We start from the raw sequence: 27989 nt of genomic DNA on the forward strand, positions 1-27989 counted from the left end.
ATCAGCTCCAAGGGCTGCTGGGAGCAGGGTCTTCTGAAGCCAAGACCCATTCAGAACCCCTCTCCTCCCTGCTAAGGTGATGGGCAGAGACTCACCTTCTGCCATCCCTGCCCCCTTCTGACAACTCCGCATGGCAGAGTCTCAAACCTCCCGGAGGATGCTCCCTCCCCACTGCTGTGGTGGCAGCTCCCGGAGCACCACAGGAGTCCTGGCTGCGATCTGTGGGGCAGGTGACGGTTAGCTGGGACCCACCCCCAGCCAGCAGGTGCAGCGGGGAGCGGAGCCCGTCTCCTGGCTGAGCTGTGCTGAGGGAGGCAGGAGGCTTCGTCTCACTGGGATCTCATGGACACAGGAGCAGGACTTGTTCCTCTCTTTTTCTGGTGCGTCATTAGCCGGAGGGGCTGGAAGCCAAATCAGTGGTATGAGGCCGGGCACTGTCTCGCTGGCAGAGAGCTCTGGCTCGGAAGTACACGGCCCCCTTCCTCCTTCAGTGGAGCTGAGCAATAGCAGGCAGAGCAGAGATGTTGTGGCATCTCTCTGCTTCCTCCCCTTCCCCCCCCTGCCACTTTCTCCTCCATTTCTCATTTAGCAACAAAACTGCTATTAATAAATAATGGGACATGCTTTTAATTGCACTATCGCAGCCCTGCAGCAGCGTCATGAACAGAGCTCCCCCTCCCTCCTCACAATCCCTTTCCTCTCTTTCCATCTACCTGCTTTCAGCAGCCTGCAGCTCCTTATCTCTCTGTCTCCTTGTGTTTTCCTTTCTCCCTCTAGGTCTTTCTCCCCTGTCCTCTCTTGCCTTCCTCTTTTTCTGACTGTTTCCTTCCCTTTCTTCCTCCCCTCTCTGTTTACCTCCTCTTCTTTCATTCCTCCATGACTTCCTGTTACCTTCTCTCTCCCCTCCACCTCCCATGTTCCTTGCAATGACTGAGACACAAGAAAAGCTTTTCCAACCCAAGCAGGAGTTCGAGGGAGGGGAAGGTGTTTCCTTAGCAGGATCCATGACCTTAAGGATCGACCTGAAACTGAAACCCAATAGCACAACAAGCCCTCTGTGTGACTTGGGGCGTATCACGTATGTGAGTGTCATGCCCTGTCTGTGGTATTGAGAGGGGTACATGCCTCTGTGTGTGTTGTGCAGTGGGATTGTGATGCAGGGCTCTGGTAGCTATTGAAAGGGTTCGGGGCTCCTGCTTCCTCTACCACCCCGGGCCCTTTAAATAGCCCCTGGAGCCTGCTGGAGCCCTGGGGTAGCGGCAGCAGGGCTGTGGTGGCTATTGAAAGGGTTCGGGGCTCCTGCTGCCTCTACCACCCCGGGCCCTTTAAATAGCCACCGGAATCCTGCCGCCGCTACCCCAGGCCTTCAGCATCAGGGCTCCAGAGACGATTTAAAGGACACTGAAGGGTAGTGGCAGCAGGAGCCCCGGGCCCTGCTGCTGGAGCCCTGGGGCTCCGTCAGCAATTTAAAGGGCCCGAGGCTCTGCTGCGGTAGCAGCAGCTAGAGTCCTGGACCCTTTAAATCCCCCCATTTAAATTGCTCCCGAACCCCAGGGCTCCCAGCCACCTCTGCAGCTGGGAGCTCAGGGGATGATTTAAAGGGCATGGGGCTCCCAGCTGCTGCTACCACAGCCTTAGCCCCGGTCCCTTTAAATCCTGATTTAAAGGGCCTGGGGATTTAAGGGCTCCGCCTCTTCCGGTGGAGGCCACGCCCCTTCTCCGGATTCCGGAGTACTGGCAAGTTCTTTAAGTTACTTTCACCCCTGGCTCAGACACTATGTTCATGGGCACAGGATAAGACTCTAGTGAGAACAGAATAGACTACGCAAGGCGAGGTAAGGCTGGCTCCGGGTTCCAGGTTCCATTCAGTGAATGGGATGAAGTGCAGTCTGGGGGCTGGGAGTCAGGACTCCTGGGTTCTTTTTCGAGCTCTGTCACTGACTTGCTGTGTCACCTTGGGCAAGTCGCGTGTCCTCTCTGTGGCAACGTGTAATCACAGAGAAAAGGAATATAGTGCTTTCCTGTCTTCAAGGGGATCTCTCTATCCTTCACGGACCCATCACAGATGTAGGTACCGGCAGCAGTCGTTTGGTGCAAGGCTTTAATTCCATGTACGTCTCCTCGTAGAGGAGTGCACTTATTGAGCATCGCACCGCTCTGTGAAGCAGGTCAGGTGTTCTGCCTGTTTTACCGAGAGGGAAACTGAGGCACAGAGCTGGGTGTGGAACTCAGGAATGGCTGCCTCCCAAACCTGTTCTCTGACCATTACAATACACCTTCCCCAGAGCAGCATTACTGGGTCCGCTTACGGGTGTCCATGCGCGTTCCCCTTTCCTCACACACCAGTAGCTTTTCATTTCTTGCCTTCTCTGTCTGTCTCCTGCCACACAAGCTGAGTATCCCAGCACAAATACTTTAATAAACTCGGTTCTTTCCAGACTGTCTGAGCTCATTTCCTTCACTCCTCCCTCCCAACCAAACTGGCTTCTGTTAGCTCCTCATCCATCAGTAGGATTTGGCAGAGTCCCAGCTGACTGACAGATGATCTAAACCTGCCTTTGTCACCTTGGCCTGGTTCTGGGAACCAAGTAACAGGCAGAGTAAAGACACAATGCTCCCAAGCCAGGGGTGGATCTACATGGGGGAGACAGAGAGACAGGAGATTGGGAACCGGACCCTGAACAAAAGGTTTCGGGTTTGTTAAAGGCCTCTGGAAAAATGTACTGAGTGTCTCTTTTGCAAGCAGGACTGTGCATTTGGACCAGGATGCCTGCCCATTGAGAGCACTGCCTATGGCTAAGATGCGGCTCCGCCAGCTGCTGATGCAAAGCAGTGCCCCCTGCTGGGGAGTTCCATTGGCACCCGGGGACACGGGCGTTCTCCTTCCAAGCTCTTGTCTTTATTTTGAACCTAAACATGTGACCTCTGAGGCTTGGTCAGTTGCATTTTGAAACGAATCATTGCTCTCAGGGATGCACGTGTGGCAGTGCAATGCACAGATCTGTCTGCGTGTGAATGTGGATGCTCATAGGATTCCACCCTGCTGCCTGGACACAAACACTGGGACGTATGCAGAGATGCTGCCCCGCCCCTGGGGAGGTAGAGCATGTGCATGGTAATTTGGGGGTGTCCGTGTATGCATGTGGTAACAGTTGTGTGCATGTGTGGTGACTAAGCTGTGTATGCCAGTGCTAATTGTGTGAGAGTTGTTATTGCAACCTGTGTATAGATAGTGGTGTGTGTGTGGTTATAGTAAAAGTGGGAGTTAAAGCTGCAGAGTGTGTGCGGATGGTGAGTGTGTGAGGGAGTTGTGATGGCAGTGCGGGTGTGTGTGTGTGTGTTCCCCAGCCAATCTGGAAGGGTCAGGAATGATCAGTGTGTTATTCCATTAACTGAGGAGGAGAATCCCGCCCCTCCCATGCAGCTGGGGCTGGGGTTAGCACCTGGGGTCTGATCTTGCCATCTCGCGAGATGCTCTTCATGAGAGTCGTGCCTGAGGCATGACAGCAGGATCAGGACCTGGAGTGGAATTCACAAAGGTATTTCAGTGCTTAAATTGCATTGAGATCAGTGGGCATTAGGCACCTAATGACCTTTGTGGATCCCCCTCATAGTGGTGCCTTGACTTTGGGCTGCTCACCCTCTCTGCCCAGTCCTCCTCTCTATGCTCTGTCCCATTCCTCGGTCACCCAGAATAGTACAAGGCCCCATCTGTTTGTTCAAGCCTTTGGCTGACGTGGAATTGGGCTATTCTAGGCTGAAGCGTCATTTTCCAAAAGCTCCTGTTTGCTATTGAGCATTGTTGACGGGTCGTTAATAAATTATGGATTATGTTTTAATTTTTGTAAAATGAGGTCAGGGATCCAGGCTTTTTCATAAACCCGTAAAAACAATCAGATAACTCAAATGGGGTGGGGGAGGGACCGATTGTCTTTGTTGCCTTTGATACTCTGAAAGGAGTGTAGAGAGGCGGCATTGTCTATGGGCACCGCCAGAAATACACCTCCAACTGCCTGTGTTTATTTCTTCGTGATGCTGTGTCAAAAATCATGTCTCCCGACGCCCCAGCAAGACTCTAGTGGAGTGGCTGTGTTTTAAAAGCTGGTCCCGAGGAAAATCGGAGCTGGATTTGAGGAGACACACACACAGCAGTTGTCTTTTATCAGCTTCTCTCTCTCTCACACACACACACACACAGCAGTTGTCTTTTATCAGCTTCTCTTTCTCTCTCACTCACACACACACACAGAGCAGTTGTCTTTTGTCAGCTTCTCTCTCTCTCTCTCTCTCTCTCACACACACACACACACACACACACACACACACACACACACACACACACACACACACAGCAGCTGTCTTTTGTCAGCCTCTCTCTCTCTCTCTCACACACACACAGAGCAGTTGTCTTTTATCAGCTTCTCTCTCTCGCACACACAGAGCAGTTGTCTTTTATCAGCTTCTCTCTCTCACACACGCGCTCACACACACGCGCACGCACACACACACACAGAGCAGCTGTCTTTTATCAGCTGGTCTTCGGGTCTCACACACACACAGCAGTTGTCTTTTATCTGCTGCTCTCCAGGAAGCTGCGAGTTGGGTCTGAGCAGCTCCTTCCGCACACAACCACCCACGTGCGCGCACACACTGAGTGATGCATTTGATGCGAGTTATTTGTCGCTGCTGATGTCTTTGCAGAACAACTCGTGGAGCGAGCTGTACTCCTTTGCCTTGTTCATGTCAATGAGCCACATGCTGTGCATCGGGTATGGGAAGCAGGCCCCTGAGAGCATGACGGATATCTGGCTTACCATGCTCAGCATGATCGTCGGCGCTACCTGCTATGCCATGTTCATTGGCCACGCCACCGCCCTCATCCAGTCGTTGGACTCCTCCCGGCGCCAGTACCAGGAAAAGGTAAGGAAGAGCAGCATGTCCTGCGAGTGGGGGGTTGTGGCTTGCATTTGAGTGGGAAGCCGGGAAGAGTTTTGACACTGGAGATAGTGCAGGCCTGCGGGCTGCTGGGAAGCTACATGACTGCCCCAGGTGCTTTGGCTGGGGATACTGGGACCATCGGAGGAGGATTCATGTTGATCGCAGAAGAAGTGCTCTGCTGGGCCCGATCCTGTGAAGTGCTGCTGAGCAGCTCCTGAGCTGGCTTCAAGGGGAGTCCAGGTTGTTCAGCATTGGCCCCAAAAGCACCTGTTGGGGAGTGGGGGATGCTGTACCCTGGGGGCACTATACACCTATGGAAATGGCCCATCAAGGCCCTGCTCACTTGATCCCAAGTCCTGGGAATTCTGAGAGAACATGGATGTTAGCCCACGTGCCTGGGCTGAATTCCTGCTTGGATGATTACCTTCTGCCCCCCGAAATCCCCCTCTGCAGTTTCAGCTGGGAACAGTTTTTTTCCCCGTGATTTCCAGCCCTGACCTAAGCAGATGTTCAGTGCAGCTGTTAAACAGCTGCCCCATTCCACCCCAGAGGTGGCTGCATTGCATGGGGAGGTGAACTGAATCCTAGGTGTCCTTCGTTCACCATTTTGGGATACAGGATATTATGTGTTTTATTGCTGTGACAGCAATATCTGCATGGAAGCAAATGGGGGCTTGGTCCTATCGCGCTGTGGATAGACTTTGATTCTCTTCAAGTCCACTGTAAATGAGTTCCAGGGAGCGACCCTTGTCTTCAGAGGACTTGCCAAGTGAGGGTTTTTATGACACTTAGACAACACCCTGCCTGAGGTAGAACTGAGTACCTTGGACAGGGAGACTTTTAAATCAGTGAGTCCAGGACCATGGACAGAGATAGTGTCTCCAGTAGAATCAAGCACTCAAGGGGGATTCAGACCTGCACACGGAGCCACAAGCCCCAGCCGTCTTCAGAATCATGACCCCGAATGCAGGAACTGAGCTGTTATATTAAGGGGGAACCAGCCCCCTTATATTAACGGGGAGCCAAGAGGCGTGTTGGAACAGCGCAATTGACCAGACACCCGAGGGACGTGACTCTTTTAAGGAGCACAGAGCAGGTGCATCTCCCATTATCTTTAAAACACAGGCATAACCCATGGAGACTTCAGATCCCATTGTGCAATGGGGCATCCTGATCAAAGCCAGGGTCCATGCAAGGTCTGGGCAGCCATGGGGTCTGTGCGCTGTACTGTCGTATTACAGGAGTGGGTGGAGCAGGCTGTGTGCCGGGTTGAAGGCAGCCTGGTGTTAGAGAGAAGGATTAACAGGGCCTAAGATTTAGGCAAATGGTTCAGGCAGGAGAATTTTGGCTGCATGGCATTTTTGGGGACAGATCATGGCTTTGGAAACTTGCATCCCCCTTTGCTCTGGCTGTAGCAGGGGACTGGCCCATCCTGGCAGGAGAGGCAGGAGGTCTGTGAGCCGACTAATCATCCTGCTGCTAACCCTGGAGTTTACATCCTCACCAGATTGCTGTTTCCCTTCATTAGCCAGTATCCCGGGGGAGCCCGCGCCGCCAGAACGCGGCCTGCTGCATATGTGCCTCCCCGGGGAGCATTCGGGGAGCTCATCAAGACAGGCCTAGAATCCTGAGGGCTCTCGTGGGGCTGTGTCTGTGTGGCAATCGCTCCTCCACCAGCCAGGGATGCAGCTGCTCCTCAGGTCCTGGGGTGGGGGAGAGATTCTCCCTGCCCGCCCCACATTGCTCAGGCAGATGGACCGCCCTGCTCACAGCTCAGACCCCTCCCTCATTGGGATGGCTCGCGTTTGTATGGCGAGCGCCCCAGGAGCCATGAGGATCTGGCCCACTGAGAGACCGTCTTCCGCACCCTCATTTCTATTGCGTTCTCCCCTCTCCTCATCCAGCTCCAGGGCACCCTGTCCCCTCCCCAGTGCCCGTCTCTCTGGCAATGGCTCGGTTTGGATGCCTTCCCCGCCCCCGAGGGGACTGGGTCGATGCAGGCGTTTGCAGTCACAGCTCAGGATGGAACCGGGCTGTTTATAGATGCTGAGACAAAGCAGGGATGTCCTTGGTGCGCGGCAGAGCTAGGAGGTTAGGAGAAGGAGGCGGCTTTGCTCTGCCGTCAGAGCGACGTGTTCAGGGGCGCGGGGCTGTGGGCACAGCTCGGCTTTTCTGAATAAACAGTCCCCCCACCTGTTCCTCCCCAGAGTGTCCATGCAGAAAGGAGTGTGCTCTGGTGACTCAGGCATGGAGCTGGGAGTCAGGACTCCTGGGTTCTGTTTCGTGCTCTGGGATGGGAGCGAGGTCTAGTGGTTCAAATGGGGAACTGGCAGTCAGGACTCCTGGGTTCCCTTCCAGCTGTGTCACTGAGTGACCTGGGGGCAATTCAGAGGCTTAATTTATGCGTGTAGACCTTCGGATAAGGCCATCCACTCCACCACCAGCAGGACCCCCGCGGGTTTGCATTTCCTCCTCCTGTTGGTCCAGAACAGAGCTGAGAACAGGTCCCGGGAATGGTGGCTGATCCGGGTCCCTTTGCTCTAACCGCATCCTTCTACAGAGCTGGAAATGTAAGCCAACAATTTCAGCTCCTACCCTACTCTAACCAGTAGGCACCACTCCCTCCCAGAGCTGGGAAGAGAACCCAGGAGCCCTGACTCTCAACCCTTCTGTTCTAACCATTAATAATGCTGCCTTTTGTGTGTATAAAGTGATGACAGGGAGTTGAATCCCTGTGCCCCTGCAGCTCCATTCCAGGCATCCCCTTCTCTCTGACCCCATCTGTCCTTCGCGGGACCCCAGCTCTGCAGCAATGGGATTACGCGGCATCAAACCAATCCTGTTGTTGCACAGAACGATCATTAGGCAGATTGAACTTTGCCACTCAGGCCCAGAGCAAACAGGCCCCAGGGGCTGTGCCAGGGGCTCAGTGTAGGAGCAGTCGGGGGGGGGGGAGGTTGGGTACCCCCAGGAGGGAGAAACTCAGTATCCCAGCAGAGTCCCAGGCAGCCCAGTTATTGCACTGGTAGCAGGGCTGGTACCTCCAAGGCTCCAGTTCAACACCGGCGTCCTGACCAAGCTCCCTCGCTGCATGGGTGTCTCCTGTAGGGAGAGACGGGGCGTCCGGGGCTGCTAGTGACTGGAGCAGCTGCCAAAGGGAGCAGGATGCAAGGCTGGTGTGGCTGGCTGCTGCTGTGCTCTTCCCTGCAAGGTGACCTCCTCGCTCCACCCCTGGAGCCGGGAAAGTGACACTGGCAAATTGCGGCAATGGAGTGAGGCTGCCCAGGGAGCTGCTCTGTGCCAAGCGCCAGGCAGCAGCCAAGGGGCCTGGCCGGAGCCTGGCAGGGAGGGGAGTGAACTCATAGGCAGCAGTTAGAGACCTGCAGCGTGGGATGGCAACAGAGCTCAGCTGTGGATACAAACTCCTCCTATCACCCCCCACCTTCCCCCCATGCTCCCTTGCACTCCCCCAGCAGTTGGCCAGTCTCCTGCTCCCCACATCTATCCACCTTCCTTCCCCTGCCATATCCTCCCCCTTCCTCACCAGCGGGAGGCAGGACACCTGGGTTCCATTCCTGGCTGTACCACTGACTCACTGTCCAACCGTGGGGTTCTCTGTGCCTTCATTTCCCCCATCCCTACAATGGGCGTCACAGTGCCAGCCCATAACAGAAAGAGGGGCCAAGCTGGGAGATTGAGGTGCAGCTCCAAGTTGGGATTCAAAGCTCAAAAAGCCTGAGGGGAGATATTCAGAAATGCGGGGGGAAGGGGGAGTCCAGGCCTTGTATTCCCAGTTCGTTGGGACCCTGGTGTTGGGCAAATAATCAGATTCTTGTGAAAGTGACCCCTGCTCTGGGGCTGAGGTGGGAAAGAGTCAAAGAAATTGGCACACAGCAGCTGAGAATGAGAACTCCTGCTTTATCACAGCCAAGGCTTACTTTGTGCTAGAACTGGCCAAGGCTGAGCCCCGGCGCCCCTGGGCCCGGCGGCTCGTAGCCCCGGCGCCCCTGGGCCCGGCGACTCGTAGCCCCGGCGCCCCTAGGCCCGGCGACTCGTAGCCCCGGCGCCCCTGGGCCCGGCGACTCGTAGCCCCAGCACCTCAGTTTGCTGCATAGGATGTGAAAGCAAAAAACATTTCTTGAGCCCTGGCACCTCTTTCCTTGCAAATGAAGCCCTGATCAGGTAGCCTTACCCGGCTGGAACCCCCAGAACCACCTTCCTGATCCAGAACAACCTGCTGCTCTAGATGTAAAACATCTCGCTGAGCTAGAACGACCTGCTGAGCTAGAGCTAGAATGACCGGCTGATTGAGCACATCAGCCTCGATCAAGACCCCTTGATTCTCCGAGCGGATTCCAACTTTGCCCCCCTCCAGCCCCTTGCCCTTTCCCTTCCTCAGCTGCCCGCCCCTCGCTTTCTGGCATCCATAGCTTTCCAGCTATCTACGGTCCCCTTCGATGCTGTTCATTGGGGGGGCTCAGGTGGGAGCCGTTGCTGTGTCTCTGATGAAGGTGAACTGGTGAAAAGCAGCAACTTCCCCCCTGCCACTGGGCTGAGAACTCGTGTGCTGGGGACTTTGACAGGTCATGGGGGGGTAGAAGAGCCAGACGGTGTCAGGCTAGCAGAGAGACCTGCCAACGGCTGGCTGAAGTCCTTGGAGCGGGAGCCTGTCACTGGCTGGGAGTGAGCAGGGATGGGCAAAGACGAGTGGCTCTGTCTGTAGTTCTCTCGGGGGGGGAATGTCTGAGCGTAGCTGTTGGGATGGGGCTCAGGGCTGGAGCTGACAGCAAAGGGATCAGGGCCCCAAGGACACCCAGCAGCGCAAACAGAGCTCCCCGGGTGCCAGTGGTTTGGTGCCCATGGGTGACACTGCAATGTGGGCTCAAGTAGGGATTGGCCTGAGCTGCACCTGGGTTTGCGGGGCAGGGACGGCGGGTGGTGCTGGGGTGGGGGATGAGATCTGAGATCGCACCAATCTCTGTTAAAGGCCCCAGATGACAGAGCTCCCACCCACACTGTTTGACCCCGAGCCCCATCTCCAGACCCCGCCAGGCTGCTGGGCCATCCCGCTAGAGCCCCGCTCTCTGTGATGGGCCGACCCAGAACCAAACGCTTGGGGGTGGGATGTTTGGGCTCTGCCCGGGCTGCACTCGATGCCTGCGATGGGTTTTGTTCCCCCCGGCAGTACAAGCAAGTGGAGCAGTACATGTCCTTCCACAAACTGCCCGCCGACTTCCGGCAGAAGATCCACGACTACTATGAACACCGCTACCAGGGCAAGATGTTCGACGAGGACAGCATCCTGGGCGAGCTGAACGAGCCCCTGCGGGAGGTGAGGAGCCCTCCCTGGGGAGCTGGCGGATGCCTCCGGGGTGCAGGTGTCATCCCTAGAGCGAGGCAGGGGCTGTCCTACCCCAAGAGCCAGGCTGGGGGGAGGAGCCCGAGGGAAACGAGGGTCCCCCTTCTCCCCGCCTGCCTCTTCCTCCCGCTCACCCCCTTCCTCTCCTTCCCCGTAGGAGATTGTAAACTTCAACTGCCGCAAGCTGGTGGCCTCCATGCCCCTCTTTGCCAACGCAGACCCCAACTTCGTCACCGCCATGCTCACCAAGCTGAAGTTCGAGGTCTTCCAGCCGGGCGACTACATCATCCGCGAAGGCACCATTGGCAAGAAGATGTACTTCATCCAGCACGGCGTGGTGAGCGTCCTCACCAAGGGCAACAAGGAGATGAAGCTCTCAGATGGTTCCTACTTCGGAGGTGAGTGCCCATGGAGGCCCCCAGCTGGCATTGCCCATCGAGCCATGCTTGCCTTAGTCCATGGGCACAGTTGCGGGGGCATGGTAAGCGTCGGGCTGGCACTGCCGTTCTCCAGGCTGGATGTTGCGTCCCTGGTAAGTGGGAGCAACCTTCTGTGCAAGTCCCGCTAGGACAGCACTTGGTTCCCATGGGAGGAGGCTGTGGGCTAGTGTTTAAAGCTGTGACCAGGATTCAAAGCTCCTGGCTTCTATTCCTGGCTGGGCCATAGATTGGCCAGGTCGCTCCTTCTCTGTGCCTGTCCCCTGTCTCTCCCGGGCTGTGTTAGCGTGTGACGTCTCCTGATGGCGGGCACTAGCGCGGGCATGGTTTTATTGTAACGTCTGGGTCCCTCCTCCCGCCAGAAATCTGTTTGCTGACGAGGGGCCGCCGTACGGCCAGCGTCCGGGCCGACACCTACTGCCGTCTCTACTCGCTCTCGGTGGATAACTTCAACGAGGTGCTGGAGGAGCACCCCATGATGAGACGGGCCTTCGAGACCGTCGCCATCGACCGCCTCGACCGCATAGGTACCGGGGGGCAGGGATGCTGCTCTGATCCACGAGCTAGGGACACGATGGGGGGACACTCCCGGGGCCCATCCCCTCTCACGCTGGCTCGCAGAGGCCCCGCGCGATCACTGCTGGGCTCAGGCCTCCCATGGAAAGGGGACCCACCTGGGGACAGCCTCTGGGATGACTCCTGAGGCCAAATTGCTGCTGAGAAGGTGAATTTCAGGAGCTCTGCAGAAGTTTGGCTGCCCTGTAACCAGAAAGTACCGGGCAGCAGCTGAAGTGGGAAGAAACAGTGATAGCGTCAGAGGAGCAAAGATAACGGGAGGCGTTGGGAGTGGACAGAGGACACTAGATGTTAACAGGGCGAGTGTGGGTCTAAGCTGGCGTGCGGGCTGCAGGGGGCAGCCCTTGCTCTCTGTGCTGGGTTCTCTCCCCCGGGACAGGATGAGTGGTTACCTCCCTGGATCTCAGTCACGCGTTGGACCTCAGGGCCTCGTCCCCATTTTAAAAGGGCCCCACGAGGTTTCCCATGTGCCCCACAAATCCTGCCGTGAATGGCCAGTTAGATTCGCTCCCTCTCCTGTGTGCTGAGATGGGGTCGGTCAGCTCCTCGCAGAGGCTGGGCTTGGAGAGCCTCCGATTTCCCTCCCGCCTCCTTCCCCTCTTTGGGACCCCAGGGACAGCCCCACATCCTCCTGCAGAGCTGGCAGCCTGGGCAGCTCGGGCATTGGTGGCTCTTGGTACCCGAGGACAAAGGAGGCAGGGAGCGGCCAAGCTGCAGCCATGCACACCTGCTCATCAGTTTCCTTTTCGCTCGACCAAATCCCTCTTCAATCTCCTGCCCCATTCCTCTCTGTGCTGCCCTTCCCATGAGAGTCCTGGCTCACCGAGACTCCCCCATGCTCCGTCACACGGGGGGCCCCTTCCCTGCAGCCAGCTGCTGCCAATCTGAGCAGCAGCAGGAGGGAGCGGGACATTTTCCCTTTACCGGGGGCTGTGCCGATCAGCTAGCGAGGGAGCCAGAGGCCGCGAGAGGCTGTCAGTGAAGGCTGATTTATGGTCACTGGGGCATTTAAAACCTAGGCGGTAAGGAACAGGCCTGCAGTGTCCAGGGAGGACGAGCCGAGCACGTATAGGCCAGAGCTGGGTAAATAATGATTCTTTTGTTCAGTGACAGTTCTGACATTTCGGTCCATCGAAAAGGTTCATTTTGGGTCTGTGCCCAGAGCAGGGATTTGAACCTGGCTCTCGCACATCCCCGACGGGTTCCCTCACTCCTCGGCTTAAGGCTATTGGGAGAGGGGAGGGGGAGCAGCTGCAACCGCACCCACCCTGCTCCACCCTTTTGTCATTGGCATTTTTCATCGAATAAACTGTCTGAAAATTATTTTGCCACATCGGGTGCCAGGACTGCAGCATCTGCCGTCGCTGGGGAGCTGCTAAAGTTACAATGCTTTGAACACATCACGGGGAGGAGAAGGTCTGGACACAGGGAGGCACGTGGCACTGCCAGCTGCCCCATCGTGCTGGCTACAGCAATGTGTGCGATGCATAGAGGGGGATCGGTGCCATGCCAGGGCGGGATAAAGGGCCGGGCTGGGGGGCCACATGCAGGAGGACAATGATAGGGATGTGACTAACCCCCCCTTTTTTTCCCTTCCCCACTCCCCAGGGAAGAAGAATTCCATCCTGCTGCACAAAGTCCAGCACGACCTGAACTCCGGGGTCTTCAACAACCAGGAGAACGAGATCATCCAGGAGATCGTCAAGTACGACCGGGAGATGGTGCAGCAGGCGGAGCTGCAGCAGCACACGGCCATATACACGCCCGTCCAGCCCCAGGTGACCTCGGCCATCGCCACCCTGCAGCAGGCGGTCGCCATGAGCTTCTGCCCCCAGATGGCCAGCCCCCTGGTGAGCTCCGTGGCCCTCGGTTCGCCCAGGATGATGCGGCGCCTGCAGTACGCCCAGGGCGTCCCTGGTCCCTTCTCCGTCTCCCCGGTGCTGCTCCAGAACATGTCCCTGCAGCAGCAGCAGCAGCCGCCGCCCCGGCCCACCTCCACTGGCACCTTCGGCTCAGTGGTGTCCAGCCCTCCGACCCAAAGCCCCCGAGCCAGCCGGACGTTCCCTGACGCCGCCCGGGGTCAGTCGGGCTCCCAGTTGTCCCTGACTCAGCAGACGGCTCCTGGCTCGCCCCAGCGGCTGGCCGTCCACAAAAGCACACAGGCCCTGCACACGAGCAGCTTGAGCGAGGAGTCGAGGCCTTTGTCAGCCTCGCAGCCCTCCCTGCCTCACGGGATCTCGCAGACCATGACCCAGAGCCCTCCGCCCTCGGCCCACGAGTCCAGCACCTCCGTCGCCGGGGTCCAGGCTTCGGCCTCCCCTGGCTCGGGCCCCCAGGCCGGGCTCAGAGGGGCAGTGCCGCCCCGCATGGCCCTATCCCACCAGATGTCCACGGGCTCTGTCTACGTGGGGGCAGCCGGCAGCCAGCAGGACTCAAGCGGCGCCCGGAAGGATTCGGTGATCAGTGCCCCTGACACGGACCCAGCCAAATCCAGGCTCTCTTCCAACTTGTGACCTTTGCTCCTTGCCCGCTGATCCCGGGCAGGGGGGTAACGGTGGGGCTGCCAAGCAGCAGCAGTTTCCATCGTCTCCACTCTCCCGCCTGCTTGTTTCCAGCTGGCGAAGGCCCCACCCTGGCTCTCTCCCTAGGGGAGTGGAAATCAAAGGGATAATGAGCCCCAGAGCCAACTGTGGGGGTCGCCACCTGCATCCGGGGCCTCTGACCCAGCGGGGGCCCTGCCCCCTTCTGTACAGAGCACAGCAGCTGGGCGTCGCTTCCACACGCTTTGCCCAGAGAAGCCAAGGTAGGAGGGGCGTGGACAGAGGCCCCTGCCGTTCCTTGGGCTGGGGGAGGTCCAGTCGAGCCCCCCACACGCCCCGATGAATCATCTATGACCAAAGTCCAGACCCATCGCCCGCTGCCACCGCCCTTGTGAAGAGCATCGTCCATCCAAACCCACTGATTGCACCATAGAAGCCATAACTAGTTAATCTTGATTATGAAATCTGTATATTATATATATATATATGAATATAGATGTGTGCGCAGGCCCCCCCTCGTAGGGCCGCCCCTGGGAGCCCACACGCACCATATAGCCAGGCTCCGTGACAGCGCAGGGCTCTGTGGAACGGGTCACCCACCCCGGGGCCTGCCAGACCCCACCAAGTTCCCCACTCAACGTGTTCTGGCGCCTGGCACCGGCCAGTGCCCAACGCACACCCAAGCCCTGTGCCACACGCGGGGATTGGGGGCGGGTGCCTTGGCCGAGAGGCTCTGTCTGCAAAGGCCTGTGAGGACGGGTGGTTCCTCGGGCTGCCGTGTCCTCTGCCCTTGCTGGACTAGTCTTTGGGGCTGGATGCTTCTGGCCCCCACCCACCTCATCCTGTCGCCCCTGCCTTGTACCCTGGCTCCTCTCTTCTCTCCCTCCCCCGGCTCGTCACCTGGTCCCCACCCCGGCTCTCTGCTCCCCCCCTCAGCGCCTCGCCTTTCCCCGCACCCCCGCTTCCCCCAGCTCCTTGCCTCGTCCCTGCCCCCCCGTTCCACCCCAGCACGTCGTCTCATCTCCACCCCCACTCTCTGCTCCCCCCCAGCTCCTCGCCTCATCCCCGTGCCCCCCTGCTCCCCCCCAGCACTTCACCTCGTCCCCACTCCCCTCTCTGCTCTCCCCCAAGCGCCTCACCTCATCTCCCCCCACTTGGCATCAGAGGCAGAGAGGAGGGGATCTCGTTCCCCCAGGAGCTAGTGCAATCCCTAACCCCACTTCCAGCCTGGGTCCCCCCCGGGTCCCATCAGCCCCCCCCCCATGCCTTTGCCTCCACCTCCCTACTGTGTTCCAAGGAGCAGCCTCCAGGCTCTGCTACCTAGCCTGGGGAGGGGAGGCCCCGTTCCCATCTCGCTCGCTGAGTCTTTTCTATGTTTTAAATAGAAAAAATCAACGTCAAGCTGCTCAACACCCCTCCCCTTTCCCTTCTTCTCCCATCCTCGCCCCACATAATTTCACGGGCAGAGTGAGGGACCAGGCGTTCGAGTCCCTGGCTCTGGCCCAACTCGCTGTGTGGCTTTGGGCAAGTCTCCTCACCTCTCTGTGCCTCGGTTTCCCCATCTGTAAAATGGAGATCATAATACTTACGTCACAGCACAAGGGATTGGGAACTAAAGTGCTTTGAGACCTTGCAACAGAGATGGGCAAAGTATTATTAATTATTAGCATCCCTGCACTCTGCTGTCCCCTCTCCTCACCTTCCCAGGGCACAGCTGCTTGGCGCCTCCATCCTAGCTGGCTCCTGCAGTCAACAGGACGCGCACTGAGGACAGTTGAAAGCCTGGAGCCAGCCCTCATGGGCACCAACACCCCCTCTCCCATGGGAGGGTCCAGGGTCCTAGGGAAAACTTGCCCTGATCTCTCTCTATCAATGGGCCCCACACGCCCCCTCCAGGATGCTGGCACTGCAGCCGTCATAGACGGGCAAGCCATGTGCTCAGCCCCTGGCAGGATCTGCATCTGGATCCCTTCCTTGCTGTCCCTGCAGTGCCATCAATTCACATACCAGCCTCTGTCAGAGGTAAGTGAGCCCTGGGCAGGAGGGGGTCGGGGATGCGAAGAGGGGAAGGTTGCCTCTGGGAACTCCTGGCAGAGCAGAGGGGTGGCTGGGCACCATCTCCGGGGGTGGCTGCCCCCTTTTGACATTGCCACTTTGCAACCTGGGTGGCTGTTTGTTTTTCAAGTGCAATATTGAAACGGAAAGCGCTGGGCTCGGCAAACGTGGTCCGTTCCCTCCTGCCACCCTCATCACTGCAATAAGCCAGCAGACACAAATACTACTCAGCCCCTAGCATGGCCCCTGGCCTGCAGGATGCTGGGGCTGTGTGTGGGGTGCAGGAGCAAAGCCCCTTTCAGCGGGGGCTCCTGCTTTGTCCTCCAAAAGCTAATTCCCGAGCGAGCTTCCGTGGTGCTAGGGGGAGCAAAATCCCTGTTAGCTTAGTAAGAAAGGAAATGAGGCTAGGGTTTTGTTGTTGATGAATCCAGAGCACGTTGGCAGTGGGCTCCCACCTCCCCTCAGTCCCTCAGTTGGGGGGCTACACCAGCCAAGGGGACAGCATTAGAGGCAAGGTCAAATGACCGCCCCCACCCGCCCTCCACAGCCAAACACCCAACTTGGGAGAACTTGGGTCTGAACTTGTCAGCTTGGGCCCCTCGCTGTAGCTGAAGAGCAAGGAGTGTGTGTGGGGGGGGGGGGGGGGGGGGGGATTGCCACGTCTTGCCAGGACCAGCTGCCCCTACCCTTCCAGCTGCCTCGCAGTGTTTAGTGCCACCCAGTGTCTGTGGTGTCTGCATGTGTCTGTCTGTGTCTCGCCATTGGGCCTGCTGGTTGCGTCTTTCGTCCCATGTGCGTCTGCAGATGTGGGGAGGTGCCTCACTTTCCGCCTCTGGAAGGCAGGGGTTGGGGGGGAGCAGAAGCTGGCTGAGGGCCGGAATTAGCCCTGGGTGTGTGTGGGGGTGTCTCTCCCTCCTGCTCTCCATGTACAGGACTGGAATACAGCTGCCACAGCCTGGGGCTGATAGCGGGAAGATCTCACACTCACTGATTTCCCCCCGTGAGAGGGAGCAGGGCTGCTCCTTTCCCTAGCCTAGCCTCCCTAGCAGAGACAGAACTGACCGCGCAGGTTCACTCATGGAGGTGTGGGCTCAATCAGCCTATATCTAGCTCCCAACAGCAGAGGCACCAGGTCTTGCCCCACCCACTCCCCTGCTGCCAGGGCCCCTAAACGTGTTCTGCCACCCTGGTGCTGGGCTCAGCGGCACCGCTGCGGTAGGGGCCAGCCTGCCAAAGCCAGCTCAGTCTGGGGGAGAAGGGGCTCGCGCCACCCAATCTCTTGGGTTACCTGGATTCCTCCCAGGTAAGGCGCTGTGGGGAGGGAAGCTGCAGAATGGAGAGCGAACAGGGACTGGTGCAGCTGCACAGGGACTTGCTGCCGGGTTGCCCAGTAACCAGCCCAGCTCTCCCCTCCTTAGAGCCAGGGGGTACCCATCCGACTGCATTTTGTGAAGGCTCCTCACGGTACATGTTCCCCGAAATCTCAGACTCAGGTCAGTTCACCTGAGCAGAAGCAGGTGCTAATTTTTCTCCCCTTAAAGGGGATCTGAAGAGCACAGTCCCGGGAGGTTTCTTAACATCGGGGGCAAAGGGCTGGGATTGACTTTGGCATTGCAGGAAGAGTGTCTGGTTTTCTAGTCCAGCAGGAGTTGAGCTTTGAGGAAGGGGACGGTCCTTTTAGTGCTTTTCTCACCTTTGATTTGAATTTGTTGCACGGGTACGTTGGTGCTTTGTGCGTGAATTTTTTATGCACAGTTCCCTTAGGACGACACTGTGTGTGTGTGTGAGGGGGGGGGCACAGATGGCCATTTTAAGCGTTTTCAAAAGCAAAAGCTGGCGTGGCAGGCTCCAGCCCGCAGGGGCTGTGACCTCCTGGCAGAGGCTTGGTGGAAAGCAAGCCCTGTCCTGGCACTGACGAGATGGGGGATGGAGCAAAAAGCTGGGGCTGGGCGGCAGCACAACCCCTGGGCCTGGTGAGTAGTATTTGTGTCACGCCTGGCCGGCGATGAGGGGTTCTTGCTTTAATCCTCGACGTCTGATCCGCAGCGGACAAGGCAAGGAGCGGACCAACGGGTTTCTTATTATCGATACTAATTCCTAATATCCTGATGACGCTAATGTGTAGCCGGTACTTTTTCTAAGGCAGAGGCAGGTGTGCTGTGTATGCTAACACCTGTATTCCTAGCATCCTTGCGCCTTTCATGGTGAATGTATAACCGATAACGGACCGCGGGGTGACAAAAGCCACTCCAAGCGCCCCATAGCTAAGGAGACGGCAGGCTTGTGGCACTGGCGGCTGTTTCCGGTGGAGAATCCACCTTTTTTTCATCCAGACCATCCTGTGCAATAAACTTGACAGCACTGGCAGAGCTACGCCAGAGTCCGTCTCTTCTCACTGCCGCCCGTCACCTTCGCATGGGCCTTCTCCTCCCTGGCCTCTCCTTGACTCCACTCCAGCCGGCTGCCCCTGCTTCTCTCTATCTTCTACCCCCTTTCCAATCCCTCTCCTCCCCCAGGCCTGCTGCAACACTTCCTACCCTGCCCACCTCCAAGTGCAGCTCAAAGCCATTGCTCCCAGCCCAGCAGGGTGCTCTGGCTCTGCAGAGGAGCAGCCCCAATTACGCTTTTCCAGGCAGGAGGTGCTGCATGGAGCAGGGAAAGAGCTCCTAGCTACTCCTGGCCTGGCCCCTCTCAGGCACCGGCCCGGTAGGCTATGCTCTCAGAAGCCAGGGCCAGCTGGGACCGTCTCTCCAGCTCTTTTGCCAAGTGGAGATGTTAAACAGACTCTGTTTGAGGATTTTTGAATCTAAAGAAAGCCCCAGAATGGCTCGTGCAGCCGTGGTACGTAGCGCTGGTGCTGCTCTTTGCACCGAGCAGCTGTGCCTGTTGCAACATCGACTTTTGGTTTAGTCCCCACTGGTCCAAGACCTCCTTTATCCTCCACCTACGCAGGCCAGTCTCACCCCCTCCTGTAGACCGCAGCTCCTAGCTGCCAAGGCCAGGGGTGATGCCCAGGCTGACTCCTCCATAGCCCAGGCCAGACACGCATCCTATGACCCGGGCACCTACTTGCCGGGGTGCAGGAACTGTTTGTATCATAGGGGTGCTGACCCAAACTGTAAACTCAGCCGAGAATGGCAGCCACACCCCTTCTTCCGAGCAGCCTCTTGGCACGTTGGGGGAGTAACGCCAACCAGCACGAAGGCAGTGGTCAGCTGGCCGGGGAGTCCATGGCATCGCCAGGGCAAAGGAAAGTTGAACCTTAACTCCTGGACGTGCATCTCCAAAGACAAATGCACCCGTCTCCAGTGGGGACCCCAGCAAGGCGAGCCCATTTCCCCCCACCCCCTTGAGAAAAGTTGGGGGACTAGTCTGACCCTCCTCCCATCTTGTTCAATTTGGTTCTTCCAGCAGGACAGGAAAAAAAACAAAAACCGAGAAGCAGCTGCAATCTCTGGCCTGAGGAAGTGAAGGGTGATTAATGTGACTCTTGCTCCTAATGGCTTCATGGGCTTATTAACACCCACTTGCTTTGGTGGGTCCTTTATCCTCTCCCCACACGCACAGCTCTGCTCCCCCCAGCTTTTAGCAGGCTGCGTTATTTCTGCCAGGGAAGGTAATTAATATCCAGGCCCGTGCACACTGTGACACTCGGCTCTCCCCCCTCCTCCCAGCCCGCGGGATCTATGCAGGTCTGTGGTTTAATAGCCCCCTCCCTCATCCGAGTCCAGCCAGCTGCAGAAGCAGCATCAGTGCGCAGAACTTGCCAGAGGCCGCAGCAGCTTCCATGCGGCTCAGCTGCAAGGTCGTTCCAAGGGCAGCTCTGTGCTGCGCAGAATGCGAACACCTCTCCTGCCACATGGGGCATGCAGCCAGGGAGACAACAGCACTGTGGAACAAGCCCCCCCACCCCCCAACACTCACAAAGTGCTAGGAAATGGGACCCCGGCTTCAGAAGCAGCTCAGGCCTTTGGTTGATCACCTGAAGGGCCAGCCCCGCCCTGGCGGAGGAGTCAGCATCCTTCTGGGCTGCAGAAGAGACACCGTCTCACAGCTTCCCGGCCCACAGTGGTGAAGCAAACAAGGCTGTTCCATGCTGGGGGGGGGGGGTTTGGCTCACTGTAACCCCCCAGCCATCATGTTGCCTGTCACACAACGTCCTCCCCTTCTCCAGCACCTGCCGTAGAAGGCCAACACCTTTCCCCGGCGTTAATGACAGTTCACAAGGTTTTTAGCCCAATGTTGCAGATGGAGAAACTGAGGCAGAGAGCCTCATAGAAATGGAGGCGTGAAAGGCACCTCAGTAGGTCATCCTGCACCAAGGCAGGATGAAGGAGGGGACGTGTCTTGCTCGAGGGCTCCAAATTAGGACACAGAGCTGGGAATAGAAAACTAGCCCCATTATTCCCCCACCCCCGGTGCAGGGAAGAGAACACAGGAGTCCAGAGGCCCAAGTCGCCTCCCTGCTCTAACTACTAGACCACATTCACCCAGTGTCAGGAACAGAACCCAGGAGTCCTGACTCCCACTTCTTCCTCCTTTCCTGCTCATCTAGGCTGACCTCCTGCATGACCTGGGCCAGAGACCGGCCCACACACAACACCTGGAGCAGAGCGTTTAGACAAACAGTCAATCTTGAGCTGAAAAGTAGCAGAGATGGCGAAGCTGCCCCACCCCATGGTCCCAGGGGTTAATTACTCTCATCCTTAAACATTTATTTCCAGTCTTGGTTCCCCCACCCCACCCCCAGGCCTCACACATTTCCCATAGCAGGAAGGGGCACGGCAGTGCCCAGCTCTGCACCCCAGCCCATGAGTAGCTAGTGAGGGCAGGGGCAGCACTTCAGAGGAAAGGAACCATCACAGCAGCAGCAGCAGCAGCGGGGCCCGACAGCTGACACCGTCTGGGGCTTTGGAAAAAAATAACCAGAAAACCACTGCCAGTGCCCGCTCCCGAACAGGCGCGCCACTGCGCTCGACCGGGCTAGGGCAGGCGAACCATTAGCATAAGACCAGCCGGACTAATGGCGCCTGGAATGTACTTTGTTTGGTTATTTGGCAAGCCCAGGTTCATTCAATTATTCATGACGCGTCACCACATCCCGAGCAAACCACCTGGTTCAGGCACTGTGGGCTCAGCACTGGGGAGGCCCTGGCCGCTGCGAGCTGAGACCTGACAAATCCAGGCTCTCCCCAAGAGCAATGGAGGCTAGTCTGTTACCCTGTCCCTGAACCTCTGTGCTCCCCATCTTTTGGAGCTGGGCAGGTCTCCACCCAGCCCCTAGCGTAAACCAGAGCAGCCTTGGGGCTGCTGCCATCTGCGGCCTATATTCCCCTGGGAAGCAGAGAATAACCACAGCACACAGCCTCTGCCCATGCACTCAACACACCCGCTACACCAGAGGCTGGGAGTAGGGCCAGCACCTGTTGTGGGTCAGCTGGGGATGACCTCTGGGCATGAGATCATCTCAGGGGGTCATTTCCACCCCCTTTAAGGGCCCTTGCTGCTACCAGAGCAATGCAAAAGGGGCTGGCCTGAAGACCACACAGTCTCTCCTGTTTGCTGGTCAGTCTGTGTGTGAATTAGGGGGCGCAGGGATCAGCGAGGTTCCACTCTGCCTCCCAGAGGACAGTGGCTGGGGGGAAGAGAAAAGATTCATTGGTACCTGGCACCGAGAGGCTAATGCTATGGGTGGGGAATTGCTCCCAGCGCAGGAGCGTGGCAGGGGAAAGCATGACTCAGTAGCACTGCGGCGTTGATCCTGGGTGGGTAGGTAGACTGGTGTGACTCACAGGTACCCGCTCAGCTCAGAAGAGATTTCACTGGGGGCGTTTTCCTTTCAAGAGGCAGTTCCAGCCAGAAAAGTGACAAATATAAAACCATCTCACCGTCTTACTCCACAGCCTCACCTCCTATCCAGTGGGCTGTATTGATACACCCATCCCCCTTCCTCATGCAGCTCAGAGCTCTGGCCTGGCTGCAGATCTTAGAAGCAGAACACGATGGCCACAGCCAGACTGTCAGATCCCAGCTGGAATCTGAACTAGAACAACCAGCTTTGAAATGAAGCTGCCAGCTACCGAGGCACTTAGAGGAGCCAGGGTCAATTCCTCCACTCTCATACTGACTCCTTGGGCAAGTCACTGGGCTGCTTTGTGCCTCAGTTTCCCCACCTGTAACATGGAGACAGGGATACTTACCTGTGTGGCAAGGGAACAATTCTGGTGGGGACCATAGGGTAATTAACAACAAATTAGAGTCCTAGTCATTGCTACACCCAAAACTTGTCTCCCTTCAGCACCCCATAACTGGGGGGCGGGGACAAAAGTAAGACGGAGTTTCACTAGTCACTTTCCTTCCCACTGCAGCAGAATCTTGCTCAGCTCATCGTCTCCCTCCCTCAACCTGTGTGAGCTATGGCTGAACAAGAGCGCACGACAGGGAGGTTTCATCTCCCTTCCTGTGACAAAACATGCTACAAAACACTTGCCGGGAGACGCAGAAGGATCGTAAATAATTAAAACTTAACTTCATTTGTCAGATACAGGAACGCCGAGCATTTCAGGAAGGCGGCGACCTTGCTCCCATTGTCTCATCAGCTCACAGGTTCAGTCATTTGCACCAGATCCTCTCGCACCCCTGGGGCTGCTGCAGAAAAAGGAGGCACTAGAGAGCCAGTCATGATCCCAGGAGGGTGATGCATGGGGGTTGGAAGGGCACCGCCCTTGCCAAGCACAGAGCTTGTTCTAAGAGGCCTTTGCTCCTGCTGCTTACCCGGGTGCTGATCTGGCCCCTAGCATCACAGGGGTGAGCTGTGCACAGTCAGTGACACCCACCCACCCACCCCCCAGAAGAAGGGAGGTGGCATGGACAGGGCCCTACCAAAGTCACGGCCATGAAAAACATGTCATGGACCATGAAATCTGGTCTTTCGTGTGCTTTTACCCTCTACTATACAGAGGTCACGAGACCAGCCTCTCTCAGATTGGGGGTCCTGACCCAAAAGGGCATTGTGTGTGTGTGGGGGTGTCATAAGGTTATTTTAGGGGGGCTGCAGTATTGCCACCCTTACTTATGTGCTGACTTCAAAGCTGGGCAGCTGGAGAGTGGCAGCGGCTGGCTGGGAGCCCAGCCCTGATGGCAGCGCCACCATCAGCAGCAGCAGCGCGGAAGTAAGGGTAGCAGTACCACGACCCCCCCATCCCCCCAATTCTTTTTTTGGGTCAGGACCCCTATAATTACAACACCATGAAATTTCAGATATAAATTACATGATTTCAGCTATTTATGACTTTTAAAATCCTGTGGCCGTGACATTGACCACAATGGCCTGTGAATTTGGCAGGGCCCTGTGGGAGATGAAGTGACGCACCCAAAGTGACATGGAGGGCATGTCTTCACTGCAGCTGAAGACTAAGGGGCTGTCTCATTGCAGGGCACATGTCCAGGGGATTGGGCTGGAGCACAGGCGGTAGGACCCCGGGTGGTGAGAGGGTCCCGAGCCCGGAAGTCTACACCACAATGAAACAGCCGTAGCCTGAGTCCTGCGAGCTGGTGAACCGGCTCTCAGCAATGGGACCTTTCCCTTAGCCAGCTCCCACCTCCCCGCTTGCGATGCTGCCATGCATTCGCTATTTCCCCTCCTTCAGCCCTGATCCATTCCCAGCAGAGCCCCCAGTGCACTCAAGCCTGGGATTCCTAAGACCAAGGCTCCGGCTGCCCACGGCCCCTGCCCCCAATCACCGTCATGTCCTGGCTGAACCCCGGCTGGACTAATGATGCTCTGCAGCCCTAGACATCTCCCTGCTGTGCTGTCAATCAGAGGAGTGATCCTTCCCTCACAGCCTAATGTTGCTGCATCCCACCCCAGCATGGGCTGCAATTTACTCACAGTGGAGTCCTTCTTACAGAGTCAGTCCATGGAGCATTTCTGAGCCTCCAAGACAGATACAATTAAACCCAAGACTTCAACTGCCCCTCCCCAGCCTGCACAATTCACAGCCTCATGATAAGGGCTGCTGGGCTTGGAATCAGAACCAACTGCTTCAAAGGAAAAAAAACCTCGCACGACGGTTTGGGGTGTCTGTTCAGCACAAACCAGAGGGGAAAGCGCCACCTCCCGCGGCACCTGGCTGTTCCTTGGAGGTCTCCCATCCAGTCTCCTCACCGCCCCCATCCTGGGGAGGTTGAGCTCAGTGCAGTCTGACTACAGCATGACAGGCCTCCACTTTCAACCCGTCCCTCTGCCGGGCCTCTGATGAGCCTAGATCCCTGGCCCTTGGCTTGGTTTTGGGATCAGCCCTGGAAAAGGCCCATTTCCAAGGTGCAAAGAGCAATGAGGCTGCTAAGCTAGGAGGGAGAGCGTGAGAAAGTCTTCGCCTCCCCTGCAGCGCACACTCCCCTCGCCCCGTACAGCTTCCTGCCTCCAGGCCTGATCCAAAGCTCACCAGCGCCAGCTGGAGACTTTCCAATGACTTCCCAGGGCTTTGGGGTCTAAGCCCCTGGTTGCTCTTGACTGGGGATGTCTAGTCCCCGCTGCTCACCAAGGTAGGTGGTGCGACATGGGGCCTAAGGAGCCCACCAGCTCACTGCAGCCCAGAGCATCAAAGCCACGTCCCACAGCAGCCATGACTGCCCCCGGCCAGGTTCACGCAGCTGGCTGAGAAGCGATACCCTCCGCATCCCACTACCATGGCCCCAGGGAGGGATCCGTGCCAGCCGCAAACAGGCCCAAGCAGGGCTGAGGGCAGCAAAGGGCTTGCGTCACTCAGCTGGGGAGGGCGGCCAGCCAGATACAGAAATACCCTTAGGAGAGGCGATGCACTCAGTCACACACCCTTTGAGGGGGAGAGCCATTCAGGAGCTGGTCCCCCACCAGTATCTTTAGCCTTTCTCCATAGAACGGAAGGGGAGAGGCCCCCCACGACTACCCTCCAGCCGGGCTCTCCTGCCACCTCCATGCTGGCATCTGTGTTTGCCCTTCATTTCCTCATGCAGTCCCCTCCACCCCCAAGATTCATGCTGAGTGCACCCAGCACAGTCATCGGCGGCTCCCTTTCACTGCAGCCTGCTGAGATGCCGATCTCCGGCTGCTGGCTGCAGTCTGCAGGGCGCCAGCCAAAGAACAAACAGAACAGCCCTCCATCACTCCGATCTCCACGCACGGCTGCTTGCGCAGCTGAGGAGCAGACTGTGATTCCCAGACACTCAGCTTCTCGCCTGTAAGCATCAAGCTGGCAACCTGCTCCCCTCCCCGGGCAAGGGCAAGGGCAAGGAGCGGCTGCATTCTACAGCTTGGTTTCTCACCAGCCTCTGCCAGGCCTGCAGACTCAGTGCACCCACTGCTGGTCATGATGGGAGAGGTTAACACGCTGATTACGAGAGAGGAACTGTCCTCTGGAGCAGACCAGGAATCACAGATTATTATGGTTGGAAGGGACCTCAGGTCATCTGCTGCTCAAAAGGGGGACCCATCCCCATATGGCCCCCTCAAGGATTGAGCTCACAACCCTGGGTTTAGCAGGCCAATGCTCAAACCACAGAGCTATCGAGCCAAAAATGGCCAAGATTAGCTGATTCAGAGGCAGGTGCAAGTAGTAGCCAGTTACAGAATAATCAGCCCCCAGGATCCTCCTGACCCACTGTTAGAGGTAGGCTTAAGCCCTGAAGCATGAGTGCTTACATCCCCTTCCAGAACACTCACTACTGTCTCTGTGCACAGTCTTGTTCTCTCAAGGGCTGATCCCTTTTTCAAATCCCAAAAAGCAGGACCCATCCCTCATTAACCCCCCTAGAAGCCTAGGCAGAATCTAAGGCCAATTGGAAGTGGAGCTGCTGGTGTTATTAGCAACAGGTGCAAATCTCTTAATTAGCTCAAAACCGCACACCTGTAAAGCCAGACTTGAAGGGCATTAAAAGGCAGATGGCTTGTGGCTTTTGGAGGAAAAGGAGAAAAAAAAACAAAGTAACTCCAGGTCGATTAAGAGCAAGGAAATTAAGCAGCAGCCAAGCTAGGGTCTGTCAGCGAGCTGCCTGCACCAGACCAGCGGTGACAAGGGCAGGGTGCCCCTGGAAAAGGGACATGCGGGGACTGGGACCTTGTGAAACATCATTGACCAACTCAGCTCATCAGAGGCCCGGCAGAGGGACGGGTTGAAAGTGGAGGCCTGTCATGCTGCTGTCAGACTGCGCTGAGTTCAACCTCCCCAGGATGGGGGCGCAAGGGGACTGGAAGGGGACCTCCAAGGAAGAGCCAGGTGCCGCGGGAGGTGGCGCATTCCCCTCTGGTTTGTGCTGAACCGACACCCCAAACCGTCGGCAGATACTGGAGGCAACAGGCCTCAATCTCAGAGTCTGAAGCCACTCAGGCTGCAGGTGTAATGACCCTTTAAGGCCCCCTGAGGTTGCTGGGGTAAGCGGGAAGAGGCCTTGGTGTAACTGAGGATCAGGCCCAAAGCCCATATTCACGTCTAGCCACAAGGTACCTTCCGCGGCAGCAGAAAGGGGTCTCGGCTGGGTTCCTTACCCCTGCTGAGTCAGTCACTGCTTGGTAAAGGCAGCCCCTAGGCGTACACACCCCTGCAGTAGATCGGGGGCGGCCAACCTGCGGCTCTTCAGATTTAACATACGGCTCCCTGTACCGGCACCGACTCGGGGGCTGGAGCTACAGGCGCCAACTTTGCAATGTGCCCGGGGGGGCTCACTGCTCAGCCCCTGGCTCTGCCATAGCCCTGCCCCCTCCCCTGAGCCTGCCATGCTCTTCCCCCTCCCACACACCGGGTAACAGCTGATGGGGAGGGAGGGGGAGGCACTGAACGGAGGGGCTGCTGCTGGGGGGGAGGTGGTGGGAGTGGGGCATTGGAGCTGATGCTGATGTATTATTACGGCTCTTTGACAACGTACAGTGATAAATTCTGGCTCCTTCTCAGGCTCAGGCTGGCCACCCCTGCAGTAGACGGTACACCTGCCACACAATGCTGTCTGCAGAGCAGCCCAGCGATAGGGTAGCAGACTGGGAGTCAGGAGCCCTGGGTTCTATATTTCTGCCACTGATCTCCCTGCTCTGTGCCTCAGTTTCCCCTGCCACCCTTTCTCTCTTCCACTGACCCTGTCAGCTCCTCAGTGCAGGGACGTGCTCTCACTGTGCAGCACTGGGTCCAACCAGCCCTGAACTCAGCGGGGGCCTCTAGACGCCACCAGAATACAACCACACTTGCTAAAAAAGCAGCCCCGACAGGAGATGATTCAAAGGGCTTTAATGTACGGTGCTCCACCCGCTCCACCGGAGACCGTGCAGCCGAATCTTCAATATCCCAGAAAACGAGACCCCGCTGGAAAGCACCCAGTAAAGGACTCCGCGTACCGGGGAGAGAGGGTGAATCAGTACGAGAGGCTCCTCTGGACTCCAGTAGTGACTGGCTTCCCCCAGTGCAGAATAACCACTACCCTGGGGAGGCGCGTCTCCCCCCTTCACTCTGCTAGAGAAAAGGAACAGAAACAGAGTGAGGGGCTGAGTGCCACACCGCAGGCAACCCCAGCCAAGTCCTACGCAGCTGCAGAGACCAGGGACGGGCAGGTTCTCACTCCCCAGGCAAGTGGTTATTCAGCAGTTTATTGGCCAAGAATCCTAAAGCACTCTGGGGCCTTTGGTTGTAGGATGCTGCTGTCCCTGGAGGAGTTCTCTGGCTCGCTCGGCTAGCCCGCAAAGGCACCATTAGAGCTACTGGCGCAGGAGTCCACTGAAGAGAGGTGTCTCACCGGGATCCTAGACCCACGGCCCCCTTCACTCCGCAGACCGAGAGCGCTTCGGCCTGGCGTGGGTGGGGGTGACCTAGATGGTGTTCAAAGCCAGGCCTGGAGAGCTCCATCTGCAGGATGCCCTCCTCCCCGGACGCATGGGGTAGTGAGCGGGCGTGAAAGGCCAGGTCGATTGGCCTAGAGCACCTGAGTTACCCGCAGCAAACAGGGGCTCCTTGCTGAGACCCAACTGTGTGAGGCTGAGGTCGCAGGGAACGTCAGTCCCCAATCAGCCCCTTGCCTTCCACCTCAGTTTGGGGCCAGAGGCTCCCGGTGAACGAAGCAACC

At 57.4% G+C, this 27989-nt stretch overlaps 1 protein-coding gene across 1 annotated transcript in view; it reads left to right on the top strand.

The window, feature by feature from the left end:
- HCN2 (hyperpolarization activated cyclic nucleotide gated potassium and sodium channel 2) overlaps nucleotides 1–14776 on the top strand; it is a 40381-nt gene extending 25605 nt beyond the window's left edge. Inside the window, exons 4-8 of the mRNA XM_050934130.1 lie at nucleotides 4702–4920; nucleotides 10124–10270; nucleotides 10455–10695; nucleotides 11097–11261; nucleotides 12919–14776. Of these exons, the coding sequence (XP_050790087.1) occupies nucleotides 4702–4920; nucleotides 10124–10270; nucleotides 10455–10695; nucleotides 11097–11261; nucleotides 12919–13823 (1677 nt within the window). The 3' untranslated portion in view covers nucleotides 13824–14776. The remainder of the gene's footprint in view (nucleotides 1–4701; nucleotides 4921–10123; nucleotides 10271–10454; nucleotides 10696–11096; nucleotides 11262–12918) is intronic.
- The last annotated feature ends 13213 nt before the right edge of the window (nucleotides 14777–27989 follow it).

The sequence above is a fragment of the Gopherus flavomarginatus genome, chromosome 24 (genome assembly GCF_025201925.1).
Source record: "Gopherus flavomarginatus isolate rGopFla2 chromosome 24, rGopFla2.mat.asm, whole genome shotgun sequence".
NCBI classification, from domain to species: Eukaryota; Metazoa; Chordata; order Testudines; family Testudinidae; genus Gopherus; species Gopherus flavomarginatus.